The sequence below is a fragment of the Dromiciops gliroides genome, chromosome 5 (assembly GCF_019393635.1).
Source record: "Dromiciops gliroides isolate mDroGli1 chromosome 5, mDroGli1.pri, whole genome shotgun sequence".
In the NCBI taxonomy this organism is placed as follows: Eukaryota; Metazoa; Chordata; class Mammalia; order Microbiotheria; family Microbiotheriidae; genus Dromiciops; species Dromiciops gliroides.
In genome coordinates, this window is record NC_057865.1 from 123,781,200 (window position 1) to 123,806,421 (window position 25,222).

Below are 25,222 nucleotides of genomic sequence, written 5' to 3' on the forward strand. Positions count from 1 at the left end.
CCTGGGTGGGGGGAAGGGTGTCTAGGAGGCGGAGCGGGGGCGTGCTCCGTTTGCGAGCCCCCTGAACAAGCCCCTTTTCCCGGGGGCAAGGCCAAGGCCTGCCGGGAGGTTCGGGCACGGGGAGAGGTGAGTGGGTGCAGGAGGGAGATGGGATTCCCCGCCCCCCTCCACACCCCCCTGATCCTTTAGACCCCGAGAAGCTGCAACAATTGAGGCTGGACCCCAACCGGACACTGCTGCCCCTGCAGGCCAAGAGGTCGAACTCTCGAGGGAGGGGACCCCGACAGTACATGGTCACCTTCGCGCTCAGCGGGCGGGCAGCAGCACGCACCGGCCGCACTCCCACCTCGGGCGGAAGGGGAGGCGGGGCCCAGAGGCGAGGAGGCGGAGCCTGCGGAGCAGGACTGGGCGGGCCGACTGGGACGAGGGGCCGGGGGGGAGGAGGAGAAAGGTTGCTCTGACTCCAGCGGCCGCGAGTTTCCGGCGCGCACCCCCGCCTCCCGTGTCCTGTGGTCTCGCCCGCCCCCGCTGCCATGTTGGATTGTGCGGCCCCCACCGCAGCCGCCACCGCCGTTGCTGCTGCCGCGGAAGAGCCTGAGGAGTCAAGAGTTTGGCGTCGTTGCTAGTCGCAGAGGACGCGGACAGCGAAGCACCGGCAGTTGAGAACCTCTCTCCTCCACCAAGCCCGAAAGGAGGTCCTCCTCCTCTCCCCACCCCCGCCCGCGGCCGGCTCCTCCTCGTCCCCCCTCCGCCAGAAGCCTGCGAGATGCTGCGGCTCTGACTCTTTTCCTCCCCGCCCCTGTCACTGCGAGGGGAAGACCCACGCAGCCACCCGGCCGCCCCGCGGCGGAGGAGGAGGACGAGGAAGACACGGCCCCGGCTCCGGCTCCGGTCCCGGCCCCGCCGGTCCCCGCCACCATGAGCAACAGCCAGCCGCAGCAGCAGCAGCCGCCGCTTCCGAGGAGGGTCACCAACGTGGGCTCGCTGCTCCTCACTCCGCAAGAGAATGAGGCGCTCTTCAGTTTCCTCGGCAAGAAATGTGTGGTCAGTTTCCCGAAATGCGCCGCCCCCTCTGGAGAGAGTGGGAGAGGGGAGGGAAGGGAAGGGGTCGTCCCGGCAGCGCTGCCTCTGGCTGTTCCCCTCCGGGGCCCAGCCGGGGAGCCTGCAGGAGCGGGGGTCGAGGCAGTGTCACCTTTCCGGGCCGTGCCCCGCCAGCTCCGCTGTCCCCTCTCCTTTCACCTCTTCTGCTTCAAACTTTACTCTCAGGCCGCTGGGGGCGGGCGGGGGAGGGGTTCCTTCTCCCCGGGAGTCTCCCCATCCCCAGACACAGGGCTCCTCTTCTCCGGACTCTCACTTAACCCCATTGACCAGTCTAAAGCACCATCCAAAATGGGAAAGACTTGGGGAGAACGAAGCTTAGAAATGAATGAAGTGTGCCAGGAAGCACCCACCCCCACCCCCACCCCCACCCCCACCCCAGTCGTTCTCCCCCGCCTTCACCCGGCTTTGGGCTCTTTGGGAGAAATGCTTGGGTGCTTTGGGCTTGCAATGCAAGCAGTTCCCCGGGTCCTTCCGTTTCCAATCGAAAGGTCTGGTTAAAGCAGGAAATGCTGCGACTGCTCCGACAGGGATTGTTTCTCCTACATTTTCACCCGGGCCTGGTTCCTCCTTCCATCCCTCCCCTACCGGTGCTTGCCTTCCCCTGGAAGGCTGGGGGTGGGGGCGGGAATGGCTGGGGAGGCGGGGAATGGATGCTGTTTGCCTCTCCGCCATGCGCAGTGGAAACTCGCTCTTTTACTTCTCAGCTCCTGGGAAGCACAGAGGGGTGGGGGGAACGGGGAACGGCTGAGCCTTAAGTCTTGGGTTGTGGTGGTGCGGCGGCTAACTCCAACCCCAGATGGCCGGTTGGGAGCGAGGAGTTCTGCTGTGGGAAGGGGGAAATGTGTGTTGTTGACGGAAGCATTCGTTACATTGGCTGCTGGCAGTTCTGGGGGTGGGGAGGTTAGTGCACGGTGGTTGTGTAGGCCTTGTCAAGCTTGGGCTGCATCTCCCTGCGGGTGGCTTGGGGTAGGGCTGTGGTTGAGTTTGTTGGAGAGCTGGCTTAGTTCTTCCTCTCCCTGACGTGTTACCACCTGCAGAGTTTTATGTGACCCGGGACCAAGCAGTCACAGCATAAGGGAGAAAAATTTGACAGAGATGTAATCATGCAACTCCCTTCCTTGGTAATATAAAGTTATATTACACCAGGCTACACCTGTTTGTACAAGAAGTCAGGATTAGAAAATTTCAGGAATGTTATCAGATTGTTAACTTCCCAAGAGTCGACCCTTTGTATAGCGTGCAAGAGTTGCAGCTTATAGGTTGGATCCTTTGATTCAACTTCTTAATAATGTTTGGCCATGGTTTTGAGGCACAGCCTAGATTTTAACATGACATAATTTCAGTTTAGAGATTTTGACAGTGAGTTTCAACACAGGTAAAGAAAGAGTGGTTGGCCAAGACCATAGGGAGGAGGAGTTTATGAATTAAAATATTTAAGGGGGAGCAGCTAGATGACGCAGTAGATAAAGCACTGACCTTGGATTCAGGAGGACCTGAGTTCAAATCCAGCCTCAGACACTTGACACTAAACTAGCTGTGTGACCCTGGGCAAGTCACTTAACCCTCATTGCCCTGGGCAAAAAAAAGAAGGAAAAAAAATATTTAAGGGCCTTTTGTGATTTTTGCCTGTATCCTTATTTTCTGTTCTTGCAAGTGTGAAATGTTTATTTTTTAAAACTTTAGATTTTTGTCCCAGTGATTGTTAATTGGAAAAGTATTTATAAAATAGTCCCTTGAACATTAGAAATCAGAAGTAAAAATCTTAAGGGCAAGGAGTAAACATTTTTATAATGTGCCACGTGCTTTCTGTTTCCCTTTGCTTATTCATTTATATTTTGTTTTAGCTGTTTAGTCACTTCCATTAGTTTCCAAAAAAAAGAAATGACATTTAAAATGCAGAGTCACACCATTTCTGAGCAAGTGTCTTACAAGCAGTATCTCATCTGATTTCTTCAACAACCCAAAAGGCATGGTCCAACCTTTTCACTCCCTCCCTTCCTTCCTTACCACCTGTAGGACTGGGCAAATCACTTCGTGCCACCTGCCTCAGTTTCCTCAGCTGTAAAATGGAGATATAAATAACACCCATTTCCCAGGGTTGTTGTGAAGATCAAATGTGATATTTGTAAATATCTTGCCACCTATGTAAATGCTGTCTAGCCAGCTCTTCATAGTCTATGTTACCTTCTTACAAAACACTCTGTCTCCTGACTCTGTGAATTTTCCCCAAGCCTGGGCTTTCCTGGCTTCCTTCAACTGTCAGCTAAAATCACACTTTTTGCAAAAATATGCCAGGTGCTTTTTACAAAATGACCTTGCTGAGTAGGTGCTGTTATTATTATCCACCCCGTGTGGCCATTTGGGAAACTTCTCCCTTTATCCACCAACTGCCTCCCAGAGCTTCACTCTTATAAGGACCTCTATAAGTGTCCTAGAATAATACCACTGCTATGTGAAGATGTTTAGAATTTGAAAAAGATCATTCCCATCTATGTAGTGCATTACCTTATAGGTAAGATATGCTTTGAAATTTCATCACATTATTACACTTGTTATATTTTCTGAAGAGAAAGTACATTTCCATATCAGACGAATTTAGTTGAGACAGGAAGGGAAATAACATTTGTATACAAGTATACTAAGTGATTACTGTGAGATTGCCATTGCTGTTTACTGTTTGCTACCTCTTTCAATTTCAAAGAATGACTCCTTTGGAAGAACACTGAACAACTAACTAATACAGAAAGGCAGTGTGTTTCAGTGGTCGTAACTGTGGGCTGATAGATAAGCTGTTAAATTATTCTTTGTCCACCCTCTTTGTCTTGTCAGTTAGTATCAGACAAGACAAACATTTTGCTTTTCAGCTTTCCTTAATGACCCTATCTTATACCTGTCTGTTTTGGATAGAGTTCCTTTCAGTTCAAGAAGTATAAGGCATTATGATAGGTGCTGGAGATAAAGTGACAGAGGAAAGTCTTCACCTTCAAGGACCTCACATTCTGATATAGGTAGGGCGGAGGGTTATAAAGTGTGAATACAGATGAATAAAGTACAGAGTAACTCGAGAAGGTGGAAAACTATTGTGAAGAAGATAATCTTTGAGATTATGAGGATTCTGAGAGGTGATTCTAGCCACGGGGAAATGGCTTGTACATGTGACCAGTCAAAATATGGGATGATGAGTTCTCAGAACAACTAGCTAATAGTCTAGTTTATCAGGAACAGAGAGTCCTGGAAGGGGACAGTGATATGAGCTAAATTGATAGCCAGATTTTGGAGGTCTTTAAACATTAGATTAAGGAGCTTTTATTTTATTCTCATCTATGTCATAGTTATCATTGTCACCATTATTGAATTGAAAGGAAGACATCAGAGGCTTTGGAGCAGAGGAGTGAAGAACATAAGGGTGTTAGTAAGTGTTAAATTAAATGAAATATTTTTATTTTAGGGAAAATTTTATTTTAGACTTTTGCTGAATAATTACAGATGCTCTTTTTGTAGTCCGAATAATGACATTGCCCTAAGTGTAAGCAATATTAGCATTTAAGCATGTTGGAAATTCACTATAATATAAGGAACAGATAATGCTCCACATTGTTAAGGATGTTGCTGTATTGTCTGTGGTTGATTTGAGTTCAATGTATAAAGTTTTGTGGAGGAACTAAATCTTCATACCATATCTGAAATATGCTTTTAAGGATAATGATGTGTTTAGTGTTAATGGATTTTTTTCCTCCTAACAGTTGTTTTTACAATAAGTAAGCCTGTTTCTGATTAATTTTTATTAAACCACGGGTTAAATTTTCTTATAAGGAAAAAATCAAAATATGTTCTAAACTAAACTATCTGGACTTGTTTTAGAGTGAAAAATACTGCTTTCTCGTAGTTGAATTTAGTTTTAGTTTAGTTTTTTTTTAATTGGCTTTTTTCTGTTTGTTTTTACTGAACCTCTGTTGTTATTGATACAGGGAACTGCCAGTGAGAAAACTGTCTACTAATGTGATCGCCTACGGGATGATGTATAGCTTTAGAGTTGCCTGGGGATATTGAGTTACAATGTCTGTCCATGGTGATACAATCATGTTTCAGAGGTAGCACTTGAATCCAGATCTTCCTGACTCCTGATCCAGCTTTCTGTCCACTGCGTCTCTCTCTAAAAACAAATCAAAACAAACAAAAAACTTTATAGAAAAATAGTAAATGTAAATTTTCTCAGTGTAGGTGAATATATAAAACCAATTACTAAAGGAATAGGGCAAGCCTTGAATCGGAGCACTGCAGCTTCCTGTCTCATTTAAGAGGATGGAGTCCTATGTTTGCAAATGTTTGCCTCTGGTTTCTTTTTTTCAGTTGACTTAACTCATCTCTTGCAAGAAACCTTATTTAAGATTAATATGCACTGCTTCTATTCCTCAGCATTTGTGTATACTGGAAAGTCTACTTAAAAAAAACCTTATTTATTTTATGACTACTATGGAAATGTTTTACATAACTGCACATGTATAACCTATATCTGATTGCTTACTACCTCAGAGAGGATGGAGTGATAGAATTTGGAACTCAAAACTTTAAATAAAAATGTTTTAAAAATAAACTTATTTTTATCTAATTGTTTATTGAACCTACCCATTTAGACAGCAGAAAGCAGGTGTTCTCTGTGTTCCAGGATATCTTTAGCTTAATATTTAAAATCATAGAGTTTAGAGCTGGAAGAGACCTTAAAGATAATACAGTGTAAAATACTGTCTTTCTTAGATAAGACCCAGAGAGGTTAACTCACTTGCTCAAAATCACACAGGCTCTGACCAATTTCCTTTTCCACAACACCACAATATTAAGTGGTTAGTAAATGCTTGTTAATAGTGGGAATGAAAATTACTGCTCCTATTCCTGACTTTTTGTCTTTATCCTGTCTAGTCAATCCTTCTTACCTCTTTTAATCTTCTTTATACACAGATCTGATTATATCATTTCTGTGTTCAAAACCCCCTAAAGACTTCTAATGCCTTCCCACTAAAGTATATATGTTCCTTGATATCCCAAACCCCTCCAACCCAATCTGGTTTGCACCCATCTTCCCATTTACTTCACACTATTCTTCTAACTGAGCTACTGAACATGTCCAGAGCTTTCCAGCCTCTGTACAGAGGGGGAATGCATTTGACTAGGGCTCATAATTTAATGAGGGGACCTAACTAGTCTTCATCTTATTCCAATTCTCTGTCTCTCCTGCTAGGATAAAATGTAGTTACTTTTCCCCAAGTTCACCTTTGGTTTGATCAGAGCTGCCCCTTTCTTCAGAATCCCAAATTCCCATCTGGATGTCTTGTTATTGGCTCAAGACTCCATTCACCTGCCAAATGCTCCTTTAAAGTTTTTTGTATTGCCTCTTTGTGCTTCTATCCCACTTTCTGCTTTGGTGTTCTCCTAACACTTTTTTATCTCCCTATTGTATTTCATTTGATGTTATTCTATTTGTCTGTACTTCTTATCTCCCCTATAAATTCAACTCACAGACATTTCAGTATTTACCATGTACTATGTACTGTGTAGTCTTTTAGTATGCTAGAAGCTTGGGATACAAAGACAAAATGAAACAATCCTTGATTTCGAAGAGCTTATTGTGTTTAGTTGTATTCAGAGAAGTAGCAGAAACAGCTGGTAGGATCAGGAAAAGCTTTGGGGTGGAGGCAGCAACGGACTAAGCATAAAATATGATGGAGGGAAATTACAGTTAGTAAGGAGTGCATTCCAGGCATAGGGAGTCTGCTGAGTTTGCCATCGATTAGTCTGATTTAGCTGGAATGGAGAGTGCATGAAGGGGAACAGTATAAAATAATTGAAGAAAGGTAGTAGATTTGAATCAAAATACAGAATGTTTTAAATGCCAAGCTAAGGATTTTTTGCTTTTACTCTTGTTTGTCCTTTCTCAAAGAGGACCATGACATTGGGGAGGTGATGTCATGACTTGCAGTGAACTGGATTTAAGTGAGGGAGGGCTGTGCAAAGTTACCAGCTTCATTCTCTCCTCCAGAGCCATCTGGGTTCAGTAGCAAGATATATATCAGGACGACTGGAGATGGCCCCCCGTTTTACTCTACAGGCAGTAGGGAGCCACTGAATATGGTTTGACCAGGGGAGTGACATGGTCAGACCTGTTCCTTAGGGAAATTATTTCAGCAGCCATGTTGAAGGATATATTGAGAGAGGAGGAGAAACTGCTGAACAGTAGTAGTTCCTGGAAGGAGATAATGAGAGCCAGAATTCGTCTAATATTAGATGATAGATGAGAAGATAGTTCTGAGTGATGCAGGTTATTAGTAAATTACTGTATTTGAGACTAGGCTTTTCCAACCTATTTACTTTGTAGCCTCACCAGTGTCTAGCACAGTGAATTGTAAATTTAGGTGCTTAATAAATTATTGTGTGGAGAAAGGTTGTTAGAATTCGTCTCTGCTTGTTAAAATTGCTGAAACTTACACTGTTCAGATTCAGACTACAGTTGGACTTCACTCTTTATTTAAATAATAAATGTAATTTGATTGTTCTGATCTTGAAATAGTGAAGGTAACTGCAGTAGCTGCTGAAAGACTAGTACACAATAAAAGAAAGCCAGGCCCTTAGGGTTCTTCTGGTAGTCAATTAAGAATTTTTTGTTGCCCATGCAAACTTAACAAAAAGTCTTGAATTTTGTATTTAACATAATCTTGCATTCTTATTCTTGAAACTTTGGTAAATTAATCCTGTTATTTTTGATGAGTGGAATTAGTGCCTTAGGCTCTTGATAGGAAAGTACAGATTGCCTGTAGCCTGTTGATACTTGGAGAGGAAGGACTGTCATTTTTATTTTAGATAGCTGTAGTGCTCTTACTGACAGCAAGGAAAGTTCCTTGTTGTGGTGCTGTAGTACTCTTTGGCATATATGCTGGCGATTCATACAGTCATAGATAACCATACAGACACAATGAATCTAATAGCCCGATTATAAAGACGAGGAAACATGAGTTAAATAACTTGCCCAAATAGTGCGGGCAAGGTTTGAATCCAGGTCCTCTGACTCCACATGCAGGACCCGGAAACCACACTTTCTCCAAGTTGGACCTTAGCCCACCCATGCCAAATTATTTTTTCCTACCTCAAAAAAAAAAAAATTGACTAGCTCTAGGAAAGACTATAAAAGGCTTAACTAATACAAAGGGAGAATAATTAGCAAATAAGGGAGAATTATTAAGCAACTTGAGGTAGTAATATAGCATTGGACTGGATATCAGAAGATTCTAATCCTGACATTGTCACTAACTCAGTGCAAACCTTGGGTAAATCATTTAATTTCTCTTAACCTGTTTTCTCATCAGTAAAAGGAAGAAGTTATACTAGGTGGTCTTTTATTTCCCAGTTCTAATAGTCTATGTTTCAGTGTATGATTGTGATTATTAGAAAATTCATTTATTCAATAAGCATTTATTAAACTTTTTTTGTGTGTTAGATACTGTTAAAGTCCAGGGATACAAATAAAAATGAAACAATTCTTCCCCTCAAGGAACTTATTGGATAAAAACAATATATATGTAGAAAATTAAATACAAAATAATCTCATGGGGAGCACAGCAAGCAACCAAGAGGATGGGTTAGGATGGGCTTCCTGTAGAAGTTACCATTTGAGATGGACTTTGAGGGGAGCTAGGCTTTCTCTGAAGGGAGAGCAAGAAGAGAATGCATCCTAGGCATAGACCTAGAGAGTGAAGTGTGAATGTGTTGTAGAGGGGAAAGCAGGTGGGCCAGTTAAGGCTAGAACTGGCTGGATACTTATTGGGGTGATGGGGAGGGGGAGAGAAATGACTAAACCAATTTTGATATTGAATGTAATAGAGCACTGTTGTGCTGTAAGAAGTGATGTAGGGGGAAAGTTTCAGGGAAAGGGAATATTTTTATAAACTGATGTAAAGTAGAGCAGCAGCAGAATAATTTCTATAATAATAATAGCTAATATTTATATAGCTACGCACTGAGCCAAGTACTTTACAGTTACTATCTCATTTGATCGTAACAACCGTGAGAGATAGACGCTCTTCTAACCCTCTTTTCACAGATGAGGAAACAGAGGTTAAGTGACTTGCCTGTGGTCACACAGCTAGTAAATGTCAGAAGCTGGATTTGAACTCGTCTTCCTCACCGTAGGCCCAGCTCTTTACCTTGTACCACCCATCTGCCTCGCCACATTTTAACAACGGTGTAAAGAAAAACAGCTTTGAAAGACTTGAGAACTCCTATCAGTGCAGTGACCACTGAGGATGAAATATACTACCCTACCCCACCTTTGAGACAGTGGTGATAGATTCAGAAAGCAAAACAATTTTTTGGAACATAGCCAGTGTGGGAATTTGTTTTGCTTGACTTCTATGTTTGTTAAAAAGGACTTTTTTCTTTTTATTTGTTTTTTTCAGTGAGAGGAGAGTAAGAGGATCTGAGGAGATAGGAATAGAATAATAAAAAGAAAAAGGTCATTTAGGCATTATTTAAATATAGTGAAAAGAACAGAAGTCCAGAAAAAAACAATAAACAAGCCAAATGGCTGGAGAATATATAGAAAGAGATCCCAACACATAATCTTGGGGTAAACCCACTACAAGGGTTAGTTCAAAGATCAGGGTAAAAGAGATTGAGAAGAAGCCATTAGATGGAGAACTTAGTGGGAACAGTGATAGGAAAGTCAAGGAGGAGAGAGTGCCCGCGGCAGTGGTGTCAGAGGTCAAGAAGCTACAGAGAGGTAAATAAGGATAAGAACCGAGAAAAGACCATGCAATTTTGTAGTTATTTGATCATTGGTAATCTTAAGAGACAGCAGTTTCATTTGAATGATGAGATCTGAAGCCAAATTGCAAAGGGTTTAAGGTGAGAAAATGGAGGATTTTGGCTTTGAAAAGGAGAGATATTAAGCAATAGCTTGAAATAGTGGTGGGATCAAGTGGAGAGTTTTGAAGAATGAGAGTAGATCTGGACCTGTTTAAGCAACAGATAGGGAAGGAGCAGTGGGATAATGAAAAAATTGAAGTTAGGGGAAAAAAGATGAACTAAGGAGGCAAACTTCAAGAGGAAATGAGTTGGGACACAATGGGATGAAGAGCACAAGTAGAGAGGTTCAGGTTTACAAGGAGAAAGGCTATCTGTTTCTCAGAGTCTAAATCAGGAAGCAGGTGTTGAGGTGATTGGTAATACAGAGTTTAGAAAGGGGAGTTATCTCATGGATGGCCTCAGTTTTTACAGTGAAGTATTTGGTGAGGTTCCCTTACTTAGAGAACAGGGTATGGGGGTGACATAGGTGACATAATGAGAAGAAAAGAGAGATTGGAGAGGATACTTAGGGAGGTGGGATAATTAGATATTTATTTGCAAGAGCTATGATTGTTATCAGTTCATTTTATGAAATCTTGTTTTTATTTTAAATTGAGTTATTGTTTTGTTAGATGCTAGATATTGCATGGCTTTGCCGATTTTCCAGCTTTTAAAAAATAGATGCTTATTGATATCATTTGTTTTCATATTACCTGCAATTTTCCCCAACTCTCTCCCAAAGAGCCATCCTAAGAATTTTTTAAAGAGGAAAAAGATAAAATTGCAAAACCAGCCAACACATTGAAAAAAATCTTATGTTATATGTATTGTTTTACACCCATGAACACTACCTACCTCCGAGGAGTGGGAAAGATGCTTCTCATCTCTTTTTTTGGGCCAAACCTGTTCTTTATAATTTCATACCATTCAATGTCTATAATTTTATGGGTTTTTTTCCAATTTACATTGTTAATGGTTGTCGTATTGTTTTCCTGACTCTGTTTCATTCTGTATCAGTTCATATAAATCTTTACATGCTTCTCTGTTTGCATGATGCATTCATCATGTTTATTTCTTACTGAACAGTAGTAATATTCCATCATACTCATGTAACAGAATATGTTTAGCTGTTTCCAAATCAATGATTTTTGCTACCACAAGCAGGCACTATCATAAGACTTTTGGTATATGTGGAGTTTTTTTGTGAGTGGCCTGGGGGTATATGGCTAGCTTTAGAATCTCTGTTTCAAAAGGTACAGACATTTTTAGCCACTAATATTTGCATCATTTCAGACTGTTTCCCAGGGTGAGTGGTAGCTTTCACAGTTCCCCATTCACAGTGCATTAATGTCTTTGTTCTTCTCCAACTTTTCCAATATTGACCATTCTTTTCTTTGTCATCTTGGCCAGTTTGCTGGGTATGAGGAAGAACCTCGGGACTTTTTTGTACATTTCTAATTAATAGTGACGGGAGGCTTCTTTCATATGGTTGTTAGTGTTTTGCAATTTTTTTGAGAACTATTAGTTCTTACCCGTTGACCACATTTATTGAGGAATCCCCTTTGGCCTTATACATTTCTGTTATTTGTCAGTTTAGCTTGCATATAAAACTTATCAAAGATATTTGTTAGAAATATTTTTTGCTGCCATTTCCCTTCATATTCTAAATGAATTAATTTTATTTTTTCAATAGCTTTTCAGTTTTATGTAATCTAAATGATCCATTCCATCTTTTGCAGTTACCTTTTGGGAGGTTGAGTTAACCTACTACTTTTATGATATGACCTTTACTATTCAGGTCACATATCAATTTTAAATTAATTTACTATTTTCTGAAACCAAATAGGTTTCAAGAGACACAAAGAGACTTTTCTAGAAAATTGGTCAAACATTATCTGTGCCTACTGTGTACCAGCTATTATGCTAAGTGCTCCGATTACAAGGACTAAAATGAAACAATTCCTTGCCTAAAGGAGCTTACTTTAGGGAGTAAAGAAGGTTCAATATAATTTACATATATAAGTTTATAAGTGTATATACAAAATAAAGATAGTTTTGGTTGAGAGGATACTAGTAACTGGGGAGATCAGGAGAAGTTTGATATAGAGGGTAGTACTTGAGCTTAGTCTCTCCAAAGATGCATGTGATTCTTAGAAGTAGAAGTGAGGATGGAATGTATTCTAGGCATAAGGGACAGTAATGGCGAAGACATTGATGGGGCAGCTAGGTGGCGCAGTGGATAGAGCACCGGCCCTGGAGTCAGGAGTACCTGGGTTCAAATCTGGCCTCAGACACTTAACACTTACTAGCTGTGTGACCCTGGGCAAGTCACTTAACCCCAATTGCCTCACTAAAAAAAATTAAAAATTTAAAAAAAAAAGACATTGAAAGAGGAAACAGTGTCCTTTGAGGAACAGCAAGAAGGCCTGTTGGGAAGGACTGTGGGAATATTTTATAATTAGGTCAATAGGTAGGTTTTTCGTTCTTCAGTTTGTGGCGAGTGGTAGTGGGTGGTGGGGCCAAGGAAAGGCTATCCAAAAAAAAAGAAAGAAAGAAATTAGGGAAAGATAAGATCATTAAAGTATTTTTTTTAATGCATAAAGGAGACCAGCAGGAAGGCTAGAATCGTATATAAGTAGTACACATTTTAAATTTACATATTGATCTTTATATTTAAAAAGAAAAAAGCTTTACATAAAAGATTCATGGTTTCATATACAGTCCTCTTTTGTCCATTTTATTTGGTGTTTAAACTGAGAATTCTTTTTTGCTTTTGTTTATTATTATTATTATTATTTTGGTGAGGGAATTGGGGTTAAATGACCTGCCCAGGGTCACACAGCTAGTGTCAAGTGTCTGAGGCTGGATTTGAACTCAGGTCCTCCTGACTCCAGGGCCGGTGCTTTATCCACTGTGCCACCTGGCTGCCCCGAGAAGAATTATTTTTAAAAGGAAAATATACTGGGTCCTTTTATCTGCTAGTAACATGCAAGTTACCGTCAACCTTGTAAGATGGTGTTGTTGGGGATTTTAAGGAAAAAACATACATTTTTAAAAGTTACTATTTGGCTCTTAAATCTCAGTTTAATGATTGTGAATTATGTCAGATTTTCAGTCCTGGAGTGAATTGACTTGAAAGTCCACCACTTAGAAAAAAAGGTTTAATAAGGACAGCCAAGTTTCCCCATGTTGACTGCTTGAAATTACACTGTGGTTAAGTTCTGGCTGAAGAATACAAGCTCTGCTGTTGATACTGGATAACTCTAGCTGGGGGGTCCATCAGTTTTTCTAGTTACTTTGTCAGATTTTTATTTGTTAATATGATGATCATATAAAAGAAGGCATCATACCCACTATAAGGGGTTAATTGTATTCTGTTGTGTTTCAGTCCATCTCCTAATACTATACTTTGAGGAGGATATTAATAAAAGTTAGGGTATCGATCTTTTCCAGTTCTGTTCTAGTGAAAAAATACATTTTCTTTACAAATATAGCTGAGCTTCATTATAAATTATAATTCTCTCTAGGAATCATAGCTTTCTTTGCAGCAAGCAGTGTAGTTTCATGGAAATAACAAGGGCCTTGGAATCAAACTTGGATTCCAATCTTGGCCTTGCTGAACTTCTGGTTATGGGGCCTGGACAAGTCACTTTCCTTTTTTAAACCTCAGTGTTATTGGCTCAAAAAATGGGGGTAATAACACTGGCATTGCTGTAACCCTTATAGTCAAATGAGAAAATAGATGTTAAAGTACTTAACAAATATTAAAGAGGACATAATGTGAACTGTTATTAGCATTAATTCTCAGCTTATTAATACATTTTATTTAACTATGAAGATTCCCAGAGGGAAAACAGTATGCTATCTCTTTGCTCACTCTAATCATGGATCCTAGATATAGAAGTAATATTTTTTCAGATGTCAAGCTGAGCACTTACATTTTTTAAGTATTAAATGGTTTTATGAATCAGAAGTCTTTTAGTGCATAAAAGACATATATAGTTGTTCCTCTCCCAATCTGTCTTTTCTTTTGCAGCATCTTTGCTAGTATCTTTTTGTAGCATTAGGATCACAGGATAACAGATATTATACAATTGTAGCATTGGTATATAGAGTGAAACTGAGTAAGATACATGAATAGATTGGAGACGCAATATGACCCATGGAGACCAAAAATGAGAAATGAAAATCCCCTGTCTTGAAAGGATTTCAACTAAAGGCACATTGGTAACTTTACAACTCTTCAATGTATTGAACAAATCACAACTAGTTTAGTTTGGTTATATTTGAACATTGTAGTCTCCTTGAGTCTTTTTCTTTTTGTGTTTGTTTTAATGTTTTGTTATCCTGAACCTGACAGACACCAACCACATGTGTGAACATTTTCCATATACAAAGAACAGAAAAAGAGACTCATGTGAAACCAGGAATTTCATTACATGCTTCATCATTGGCTTTAAGATGTCATGATTGGGGGCGCTAGGTGGCACAGTGGATAGAGCACCGGCCCTGGAGTCAGGAGTACCTGAGTTCAAATCCCGGCCCTCAGACACTTAACACTTACTAGCTGTGTGACCCTAGGCAAGTCACTTAACCCCAATTGCCTCACCAAAAAAAAAAAAAAAAGATGTCATGATTGGTCATTTTGTTGATCCAGAATTCTTAAGTCTTTTCAAATTATTTTCTTTACAATATTGTAGTAATTATATAAAATTGTCCTTTTTCTAATTTTTTTACTTTTTGCCAGTTCTTACACATATTCCAGTTTTCTCTGAATCTGTAATTTTTGTGTTATTTCTTATGAAACAGTAATGTTCCATTATATTCATATACCATAATTTGGTTCATCCATTCCACCAATTGATGAAGACTCAATTTGTTTCCAGTTTTTTACTACAACAAAAAGTACTGCTAGCAAGATTTTTGTACACATGGACCCTTTCTCTTTTGGTCCCTTTGGAGTACAAACCTACTAGTGGTATTGCTGGGTCCAAAGGATATGCAGATTTAGTGACTTTCTTTTGTAACAAACTTGCAGACAAGCCTTCTAGGATTGTTATCAGTTGATAATTCCACAGATAGTGCATTATTTTACTTGTCTTCCCCTTCAGCAAAGCATAATAAAATCTCTATATGAATCTGTTCCAAGTTTTTCTTATGTACCACATCATGTTGAATTCTACTTTCTAATACATTCAGCTATCCTCTTCTATTCTTTCTGTGCTGTTCAATGTTATAATTGTTAATTAATTATGCATTTTCTTTTATCATACTCATACTTTTTCCTCTCTTTGCTCCTGAAATCCCTTTACAAGGAAAACAGTAGTAAAAGCAGAGTATTATTTTTAAGTGAAACATCTACATCCATTCCATTGCTTTTCCTCTATCCCTTTCCATACCCCATCACTGGCTTTCATACTTTCTTTCCCTTTTAATTCGGCCTTTACAATAAGTACAATCCTCTGAAGCTGAGTTTTAACCTGTGATTATTCTCTCCCTAACATTTCCTTCCCTTTTAAGCCCTTATCCCCACACCCCAACCCCTTTGCTTTTTCCTACCTAGGAGCAGATAAATGATATAGACCTGGAGTCAAAAAATACCTGAGTTCAAATCCAGCCTTACTTACTAATAACTATGTGACCCTGGGCAAATCACTTAACCTCTGTCTCCCTCAGTTTCCTCATCTGTAAAATGTGGATAATAATAGCATTCTACCTCCCAGGTTTGTTGTGAGAATCACATGAGAAAGAGTCCTTTGCATTCTGCTAGTTAGGTTTTAGTGATCTCTGTGTGCACCTTGGCTCCTGATCTCTACCAATCACTTTGGCTACAGACAAAAAGGCCTTGGTGTATGGCAGTAGAGGAAGCACACTGCCCCAAGCCCCTACCCCTATCAATATCTCAGGGTGTTCCCCACTTCTCCTTTGGAATTCAGAACATCCTTCCCATGGCTAGACAAAATGGTCCCTTGATCTTTTGCCAATGAAGCATTGCTTATTTTTAACTTGAGTAGTTTACTGTAGAAATCACTTTCCAAAAGGAGTCGAGAGTCTGAAAATAGGCAGAGTAGGTAGACAGGAAATAAGAAAGGTACAGAAGAACAATTTGAGATGTAGACTAGTATAGGAGGGGAGAGAAATTCAGCTGAATTGAAGGACACATATTTGGGGGTTAAATTTTTCTACATTTGGTCAAAAGCCAAACTTTTAAAGAAATTTTAGAAAAGTGGGAACATACATTTCAAATATGTTAAATATTATGAAATGTAATAAATGCCATATTAAAATGTTAAGCAGAAAATTGTTGTCATATTATTGCAGTGTTTCAGTGCATCAGTGATCTGCTCAATATTGGTATTCCCTTCAATAATACATTATGAACTCAGTCCATGACTCTTTGTCGTAAAATTCTCCACGGAATATCCACCCAGCATTATGGGGACCTTCTTATATGTCTCAGTATTGATTTTTTTTCCCTGTATTACTAGGTTGAACTCTTTAGAATGATTATGGTTTTCAGTCAGGATGCTTGCAGTCCAGGGCTTGATATATAGTCTGCATAAAGTCATCCATAAATAGAAACATTTGAAGGATCTCAGTATCTCAGGGCAGCTACGGTGGCACAGTGATAGAGTGGCCAGGCCTTTAGTCAGGAAGATTCATCTTCTTAGTTCAAATCCGGCCTCAGACACTTGACACTTACTAGCTTTGTGATCTTGGACAAATCACTCAATTCTTATTGCCTCAGTTTTTTCATCTGCAAAATAAGCTAGAGAAGGAAATGGCAAAGTGCTTCAGTATCTTTGCCAAGAAAATCCAAATGGGGTCACAAGAGTTGTATGTGACTGGAATGACTGAACAATAGCTTGAGTGAGATGATATTCTTACTCTACTCTCTAAATAATACCTGTATTTGTATGTTCAGTTCTGGTACTACTTTTTGGGAAATCTGGGAAGCAACTTCTGGAGGGGTAGCAAAATATAGAGGAAGGTGTCAGATATGAAGACTGGAAGGAATTAGGGCTTTTTCAAAGACATAACTGGGGGAGGGAACAGATATTATGATAACCTTCTATGATTTTCATCCTGTCAAGTAGAAGAAATGGTCTTATTGTGATTGTCCCTGGAGGGCAGAACTAGAAACATTGTTTGAAAGTTGCAGAGATAGAAATTTAGGCTTGAGGGGCGGCTAGGTGTCACAGTGGACAGAGCACTGGCCCTGGATTCAGGAGGTCCTGAGTTCAAATGCAGCCTCAGACACTTGACACTTACTAGCTGTGTGACCCTGGGCAAGTCACTTAACCTCAATTGCCCTCACCAAAATAAAAATAAATAAAAAGAAAATTAGGCTTTATATTGGGGGGGGGGGGCGGAGAGAGAAACCTTCCTAACAGTTAAAAATATCTAAAAGCAAATTTAATTGTTATGGGAAATAGTGGGTTCCCTATCATTGAGGTCTTCATTGAAGACTGAATGAATGATCACTTATTTGGAGTCTTGTAGAGGGATTTTTCAGTCAAGCATGGGTTCTTACTAGATAGTCTATGAAGTCCTTCGAATCTGAGATTCTGATTTGTAGGGAATCTGCCCTCCATTTGGACTTTGCACTGGTTGTCCTTCATATGACAATGTCAAACAATCTTGGTGAGTGTACCTGTTTTGATATTAAGGTACCTCATTTGATATTAAGAGGGTTAACAAAGTTATCTTTGTTTTTACATTTGTCAGATAATCTTGTATGACCTTAGTGTATGTATTGAAGATACTTTATTAAAACAAAGTCTTTAAAGCTTCATTTTACTCTACAAAGATCAAATGCTTTTTTTTTATGATTACCAAAGTAAGGTCTTGTATTCTCTGAACCCTCCAGTCAGTTGTGTGACTGCAAAGACCCAATGTGATATATCTTTCTCTCCTTTTTCCATTTTTATCGAGAATACCCTCAATACTCATGTAAATTAGTTACCTAAAGATGCTGTAGAGAAGAAAAAGTAGGGCCCTAGGTTGGGATATTCTTAGTCTCATTTTTTAAAAGAAAACAATAGAGGTCATTATTTTTCCCAGTCATTCAATATCTTCCCTTTTTTCTAGGTATCTTGGAAGGCTCTATTGGCCTTAAAACTATTACCTCCAGTACAGACATCTTTTGTATATATTTGGTCTATTATTCTGATTTCTTTAGTGCTGTTTGCATTTTCTCATGTAGCAGTTTTGGAACTCTTCTGTTAAGAGTCCAAATGCATGGCTCCATTGTCATTGTGGAGAATTTTGGCAAAAATATTATAAAAGCTCATTTACATAGATTTAAAATTTATAAAGCACTTTTTACATATCTTACTTCATGTGAGCCTCACTATAATCTTATGATGTAGACACTTTATTTTATCTCTATTTTACATGATGAAACTTAGGGTCAGAGAAATGATTTGCCTAGTTAGGCAGTATGTGTGTGAAGTAAAAATTCAAGTCCAAATCTTCCAGACTTCAAGCCTTGCTTGCATTCTTTCCACTATACACATGGGCTTCTGTAAAAAAGATTTACAGATCTTTTCTGTTTTTTGTCTATTTGTCATATTTCTTCTATGCCACTTTGAGTGCTTTCAAGGTTATCTGACTTAATTTGTCTCTCCCCAAATTTTATATAAACTGACTTTTCCTTCTAGCACTCAGGTTTATAATTTATAATAATAACTCATATTTACTTTACAATTTCCAGTCCTTTTTCCCGTAACAAAACTCTGAGGTATATTGTGTACATATTGTTCCTAACTTATATAGGAGAAACTTGAGACCAAAGACACTATACAAATTGTTATACATTTAGTGACGAAAATAAGAATCACTCCAGCTCTTTTAATTCCACATCTGTATTCTCAACACTATAACATGCTGCCTGATAAAGGCTTAATATTAGAGGAGGAAAAACACCTAGACAAGCTCAATAGAGCCTGGGTGCCCTGTTGCTATGGTGCGTAGACATTTTACTAGATAAGATTATGTGAAAAATGCTAGATGCATTTTGTTCTTTCTCCTGTGATGTGATAATGTTTCACTTTTAAAGTAGCTTACCATCTGGTACAGTAAACTTCTTTTTGCACTAGGTACGGTAAGCAATAGGGACCTATTAGAAAATTCCTAAATTTTGCACTGGCCTAGGACATGTTTGAATTGATCAAACTATGGATATGACACATTTTAGGAGGGAGGGAAGCTTAATTTATGCTTTTAACTTAGTTTTTAAAACAGCTTAAACATTTATTAAAGACACTATGTGTATAGGCCAACTCTGAGCACTGGGAATACAGAGACATAAGATCCAGTCTTTCAATGGGGAAACAGTATATATGTATCATACAGATACATAACAACGGTACATAATAAGATGAATAATATGATAGATGCCAAGTGAATAATATCAAGAAATGTTAGAAGAGCTCAGGAAAGAACTTATAGCAAGGGAAAGCTTCACATAGGACCTGAAACATGAAGGAAGAACTTAAGCAAGAGAGGAGAGGCATTATAGGCAAAATAATGGTATGACTAAAGGTTAGGAAGTAAGATTGTTCCAGGTGTATCTAGAGAAAAATGAATAGACAAGTTTGGCCAGAGTAGGGTGTTTATGGAAAGAGAACCTTGTTGAAGCATGAACTTTTATATTATAAGAAATAAGAAGGCCTTGTGTTGGTGCTTTCCTGTAATTACTGCTACTGTGGGCTGGTGTGTGGTGTGAGCTAATCAGGTGTTAACCCTTAGTCCCACGCCAGCTGTGGTGAGCCTCCTGGGAGTAGTGGTAAACTCGCCCAGGTCAGAAACAGAACAAGTCAAAGAACCTATATCAAAAAGAAGAAAAGGAAAGAAATAAAGAGCCAATGTATTAGGGCTGAGTGGCCAGAAATGAAAGGATGGACAAAAGAGACTTGACCTTATGCAGGAATAACCAGTAGTTCTTGTTGGATATAGGAAGAGAAGGAGTTGTCATGAATGGAACACTATTGACTTTTTAAGCCTGTATCTCAGTTCCTCCTTGAGAGAGAAAATTGGTAACAATAGATAGCATTGGGGCAGCTAGGTGGTGCACTGAAACTGAAGTCAGGAGGACCTGAGTTCAAATGTGTCCTCAGACACTCAGTAGTGATGTGATCCTGAGCAAGTCACTTTACCCTGTTTACCTCAGTTTCCTCATCTGTAAAATGAGCTGGAGAAGGAAGTGGTAAACTACTCCAATATCTTTGCCAAGAAAACCCCAAATGAGGTCATGAAGAGACATGACTGAAATGAACAACAACAACAACAGATAACATGAAAGACAAAAACATTTATTAGGTATTTACTATGTGCAAAACAAGACAGTACTCACTCTCACTGAACTCAAGTTCTAGGGAAGGAGACAGCATATGTAAGGTTACAACTCCAAATCATATAGAAAAGTCACCTGTTCCTTAAAGTACAGTGTCAGAGTAGATGGTAACGCTTCTTATTTAGTGTTATTTCCACTGATAAAATCATATAGGTTTCTGACGTTGAACCATTTGGTAATTGTGAAGGACTTTGGTGGCAAGAACTTTCTTTTTCTCGATGTAATACCTGCAGGATGTATTGCTAGGTTGACCTGCCTACCTTGAGGGAGAGCCAGAAGCAGCACATACCAGGTAAGTCAAACAAGCACCACATTGATCACCATCTCCCCTCAGACTCATATGGAGACAGCCCAAGATACAGAACCCAAGATCCTTGGGAATAGCAATAGTTCCATCCCAGTGCTTTCAGCCATCATCTTTGGAAGCAACCAGGTGCAGCCTGACAACAGCTGCTCCTGCAGGTGTTGATTGGATATTTTAGACAAATGACAGTGAGAAGTACATTCTAAATGTTTTCTGTATTCAAATCTCTATCTCCCTTTTTCCACTTCCATCCTTCTATTTAGACTGTACATCTTGCACAGTGTAACAGAAATGGTAAACACTTTTGGTAAGCATATGTTCTATACTCAACCACATACTTTTAGCAGAAGACTTTGTTTTGCATTCACTAAGACAGAAAAAAAATCCATCTCAATCTCCCACATCCATTTTCTTCATCCTAAATTATTTCTTGATATAATAAACACAGGAGTCCTGGGAATTCAGCTCCCTACCCTACCCCATCTCCCTTTACCACTGGTACAGCTAGGTTAGCTTTTCCAATATATGGGTGTGTGTTGTTTAAAATCTAAATTGTGGGTCCTAATCTGCTCCTGCCCCCCCCCCCCAGTCTTGGTGGGGGAAGCTGGCTAAAATCACTGCTAAATTCAGCAAGAGTTTAGGCTTTTAAAGATTTATTAAAGATTTATTAAAATATATATTATAAGTTAGTGAAGAGAGAGAGATTGAGAACAAATTCCTTATAGCATGGAAATTCTAGCTCAGATCTAATTTGGTATAGCCAGAGAGAAAGAAAGCAATTTCCTTTTCTAGCAGCCCACGTGGAATCTCTCACCACCAAGCCGGTGTCCAAATGACTAAGAGGGTCTCCCCCATCCTCCCCATTCTCCATCTGCTGCCAGGCTGGTTCCTCCTCACCAAAAAAAGACCTCTTCTGTGAGGGAGCATCCCCTTAGTTCCTCTCTCCCTCCCCCAAAGGGGAGGTCCTTCAAACTTATTGGTTGAGAGTAGTCTCTTGCTGATGTCAGCAATACACCAACATGTCACTCCGGGCCAGCTAGGTGTGGTCTCCATCCAATCATCCTTAAGTAGGTACTTAGTTTCTCATTCTCACCCAATTCACACAATACTAAATCAATCACGTGGGACCCCTGGGTATCTGCCAAATTCCATTATTTTATCACAGGTGGCACTGAATTAGCAGTTGGGGATAGCTAGTCCCTTCTCTACATGACCTTTCTCCAAGGGTTGAGATGTTGGTTATGAGACCTGGTCTGTTGCCAGATTTTGTTGTGTGTTTTTTAACAGTCTCCCTCATAATGTGTAAGACTCCTTTTCTTCACTCACATAACCACTACCTTGGTTCAGGCCCTCAGGCCCACACCAGCACTCACTGGAAATGTTACAGTAGCCTTCTCATCGTACTCCCTGGCTCATGTCTCTCCCTTCTTCAATCCATCTTCTAACTTATCTGCCAAATCAGTTTTCCTATAGATCAGACTATGTCACCTCTCCTACCCTGTTACCTCCAGGATCAAATATAAAATCCTCAGTTAGGCATTTAAAGTCCATGTCAGACTGACCCATTCCTATCTTTCCATCTTCTTATACTGCATCCTCATTCAAGGATTCTTTCCTATTATACTGGCCTACTTACTGTTCCTCTCACTTACTACTCCATCTTCCATGGCTATGCCTTTGTACTGGCTGTCTCCATATCTGCAATGTTTTTACTCTCTACTTCAGTCTCTTAGTTTGCTTGATTTCCTTCAAGATTCAGCTCATATCTCACCTTCTGTAGAAGGCTTTTCCTAACTTCCCTAGCTTCTGATGCATTTCTCATTTTAAGTAGTATATGTTGTTTGTGCCTAGTTACTTACATGTCTTCTGAATTAGAATGTGATCTCCTTGAAGGCAGAGGATGTTTTTTTTGTTTGTTTGTTTTGGTATCCTCAGTGTTTTGTATGGTAACTGGCATATCTGACTTATATTGAAAACTGTGATGGAGATGGAGTTTACATATTTTATATATATATACACATACATATACACATACAGAGAGAGAGAGAGAATGGATTTATAGTAGATCCACAATTATTCTCAGACTCATAGACAAGACTAGATGACCTCTAAGATCTTTCCAGAATTTTTATGAATGGAAAAACAGTTGACATGAGGCAGGGTTGGTGCTTGCCACAGTGAAAGGTGAGGGGACAAGAGAGTATATGATATTAATGAAAAAGTGTTAAAAGTGACTGACCATTTGTTTAGACTGGGTAAGGAATCAAATGATACTGGAATTAGATTGCGTGAGGGAGGAGGATGAGTGCTTGCAGATCATGATGGAGGGTAAAAATCAAGCTTAGTGTGATATATAAGTTGGAGAATTGATATAAGTTGTGATTGGAGGCAAGTCTAGCATTTGAGATCTTGAAGGTAGAGAGTTTTGAATGAAGAAAATGTTCTCAAATTAATGTCATGTCAGGTAGTGTAATGAAGTCATCAAGGATGATGATAGATGAATGGAGAGGAAAAATATAATCTAGAGGCTAAAATTATGAAAGAAGGTGGAAGCGATAAGGTTTCTAGGTTCATTGTTTGAGCCTTCAGGGGAGAATAGATTTGACCACAGACAAACTCTTCTGTTTGGCATATAAAGCCCTTCACAATCTGATACCAACTTATATTTCCAGACAGATCTTCATAAACTCTAAATTACAGCCATGTCAATTCCCTCTGCTTGAGATCCTATTTTCTGCTACTGTTCCTTTTCATTTCTTACAATTCCAGCTTCTTTCAAGGCACTCCAGTAATATATTGCGTGTGAGGCCTCTCTCTGTTTCTCTAAGTGTTAGTGATTTCCCTTAGATCTCTCTTTATATATATATATATATATATAAAACAATATTCGGTGTTGACTTGTTTTCACATGGTTTCTCTCCAGTAGAATGTAAGCTCCTTGGGGGGCTTATTTTTTGGTTTTGTCTTTCTATTCCCGTTGCTCAGCACAATGCTTGTTTAGTGAGTGGATTTGAAGGTATGAATAATGTGGCATTAAATGGATGATGTGGAGTTTAGATGATGAACCAGTAATAGTGCTGGAATAATTGTCTGGAAATAACACTGGATCAAGAATAGAATGATTCTTCTTCCTTTCCTATTCAAGTTGTCAGCAACAATTTATTAACAGCCAGTTATGTGTCAGGCACTATGATAAACACTAGGGATACAAAGTAAGACAAAAAAACTGTCCTCACTCACTAGTGAGATGAAGAAGTATGAAGAGGTACATGTTTTACTGGTCCTCTGTGAAGCAAGCCAAGTTCCAGTTAAGATAGAAGGAACAGCAGAAAAACCTGGATGCAAAATGAAATGATCAGAACCAGGAGAACATTCTCTACAGTAACAGCAATATTATATCATGATCAACTGTAAGTGACTTAGCTATTCCCAGCAATACAATGATCCAAGACAGTTGTGAAGGATTTATGATGAAAAATGCTCTCTCAGCTCTCCAATCTCCAGAAAAAGAAGTGATAAAGTCTGGATGCAGATCGAAGCATACTTTTTCTTTATTTTTCTATTTTTTTTCTTTTGGGTCTGTGTTTCCGTGTTTTCTTTCACAACATGACTAACATGGAATTATGTTTTGCATATCTGCACATGTATAACCGATATCAATTGCTTGCCTTCTCAATGAGAGGGTGAGGGGAGGAGGAAAGGAGAGAATTTGAAACATAAATTTTTAAAAAACTAATGTTAACAATTGTTTTTACATGTAATTGGGGAGAAAAATACTAAATTATTATTTTTTAAGAGTAAATGAAGAAAAGGTTGAGAGAAAAAGGGAACTTTGCCTCTAGTGGGACAGAATAAACCACATGTCATAAACTAGAAGGAGTTTAACAGAGGAGTAGACAGAAGAAATGAACAATTAGAGATGAGTTAGGTAGAAAGGAGAGGGAGTTGTTTGGGGGCGTAGTTATAAAGTATTTGTCAGTAAGGAAGCAGAATGATTTGGAGGTAGCTTAGAGGTACATCTTGTGGCAAATGAAAGAAGAAGGATGGGTAAGCAATTTATTGTTTAAAGGTTTTTAGGAGATAGATCTTCCTCAGTGTTGCATTTTTAAAAGACTAATGTGAGAAAGCTGTTGTATAGATTTTTCAATTTCTTACGCATATAGGATATCCTAAAAGTCTTAGTGCATTTTTATGTACTTTAAAGCTAAGCACTAATCACTTAAAAAGTAACTTAATTAAATTAATAAGATAAAGTTTAATTAAAACTTTAATCACTTAAGACTGCACTAAGACTTTTGGGACACCCTGTAGTTAAAAGGTTATAGTATTAATATTAAAACCTTAATAGCTTAGATCTGCACTAAGACTTTTGAGTAACCATGTTTATAAAATATTTTGCCACATAAAGTACTAAAATTAGGTACTTTCAGTACTTTCATCTCATTGATGTGGTTACTCTCTCCAGTGGTACAGGCTATAACCCATCTATACTTTCTCATCTTATGTGACTTTTTTCCATGACTTCTGGTAAATTTTTCAAAGGTCCACTCAACACAGTAGGGGCTTTCCACTAGATCTCTTGCTATTATTGCATGGGTTTCTGTGCTCCAATGCAGGCAATTCAGCAG

At 39.3% G+C, this 25,222-nt stretch overlaps 1 protein-coding gene across 1 annotated transcript in view; it reads left to right on the forward strand.

Annotated features, from left to right (window-relative positions):
* Window positions 1-663: 663 nt before the first annotated feature.
* WASL (WASP like actin nucleation promoting factor) overlaps window positions 664-25,222 on the forward strand; it is a 120,055-nt gene continuing 95,496 nt past the window's right edge. Inside the window, 1 exon segment of the mRNA XM_043966282.1 lies at window positions 664-1,044. Coding sequence (XP_043822217.1) covers window positions 919-1,044 — 126 coding nt within the window. The 5' untranslated portion in view covers window positions 664-918.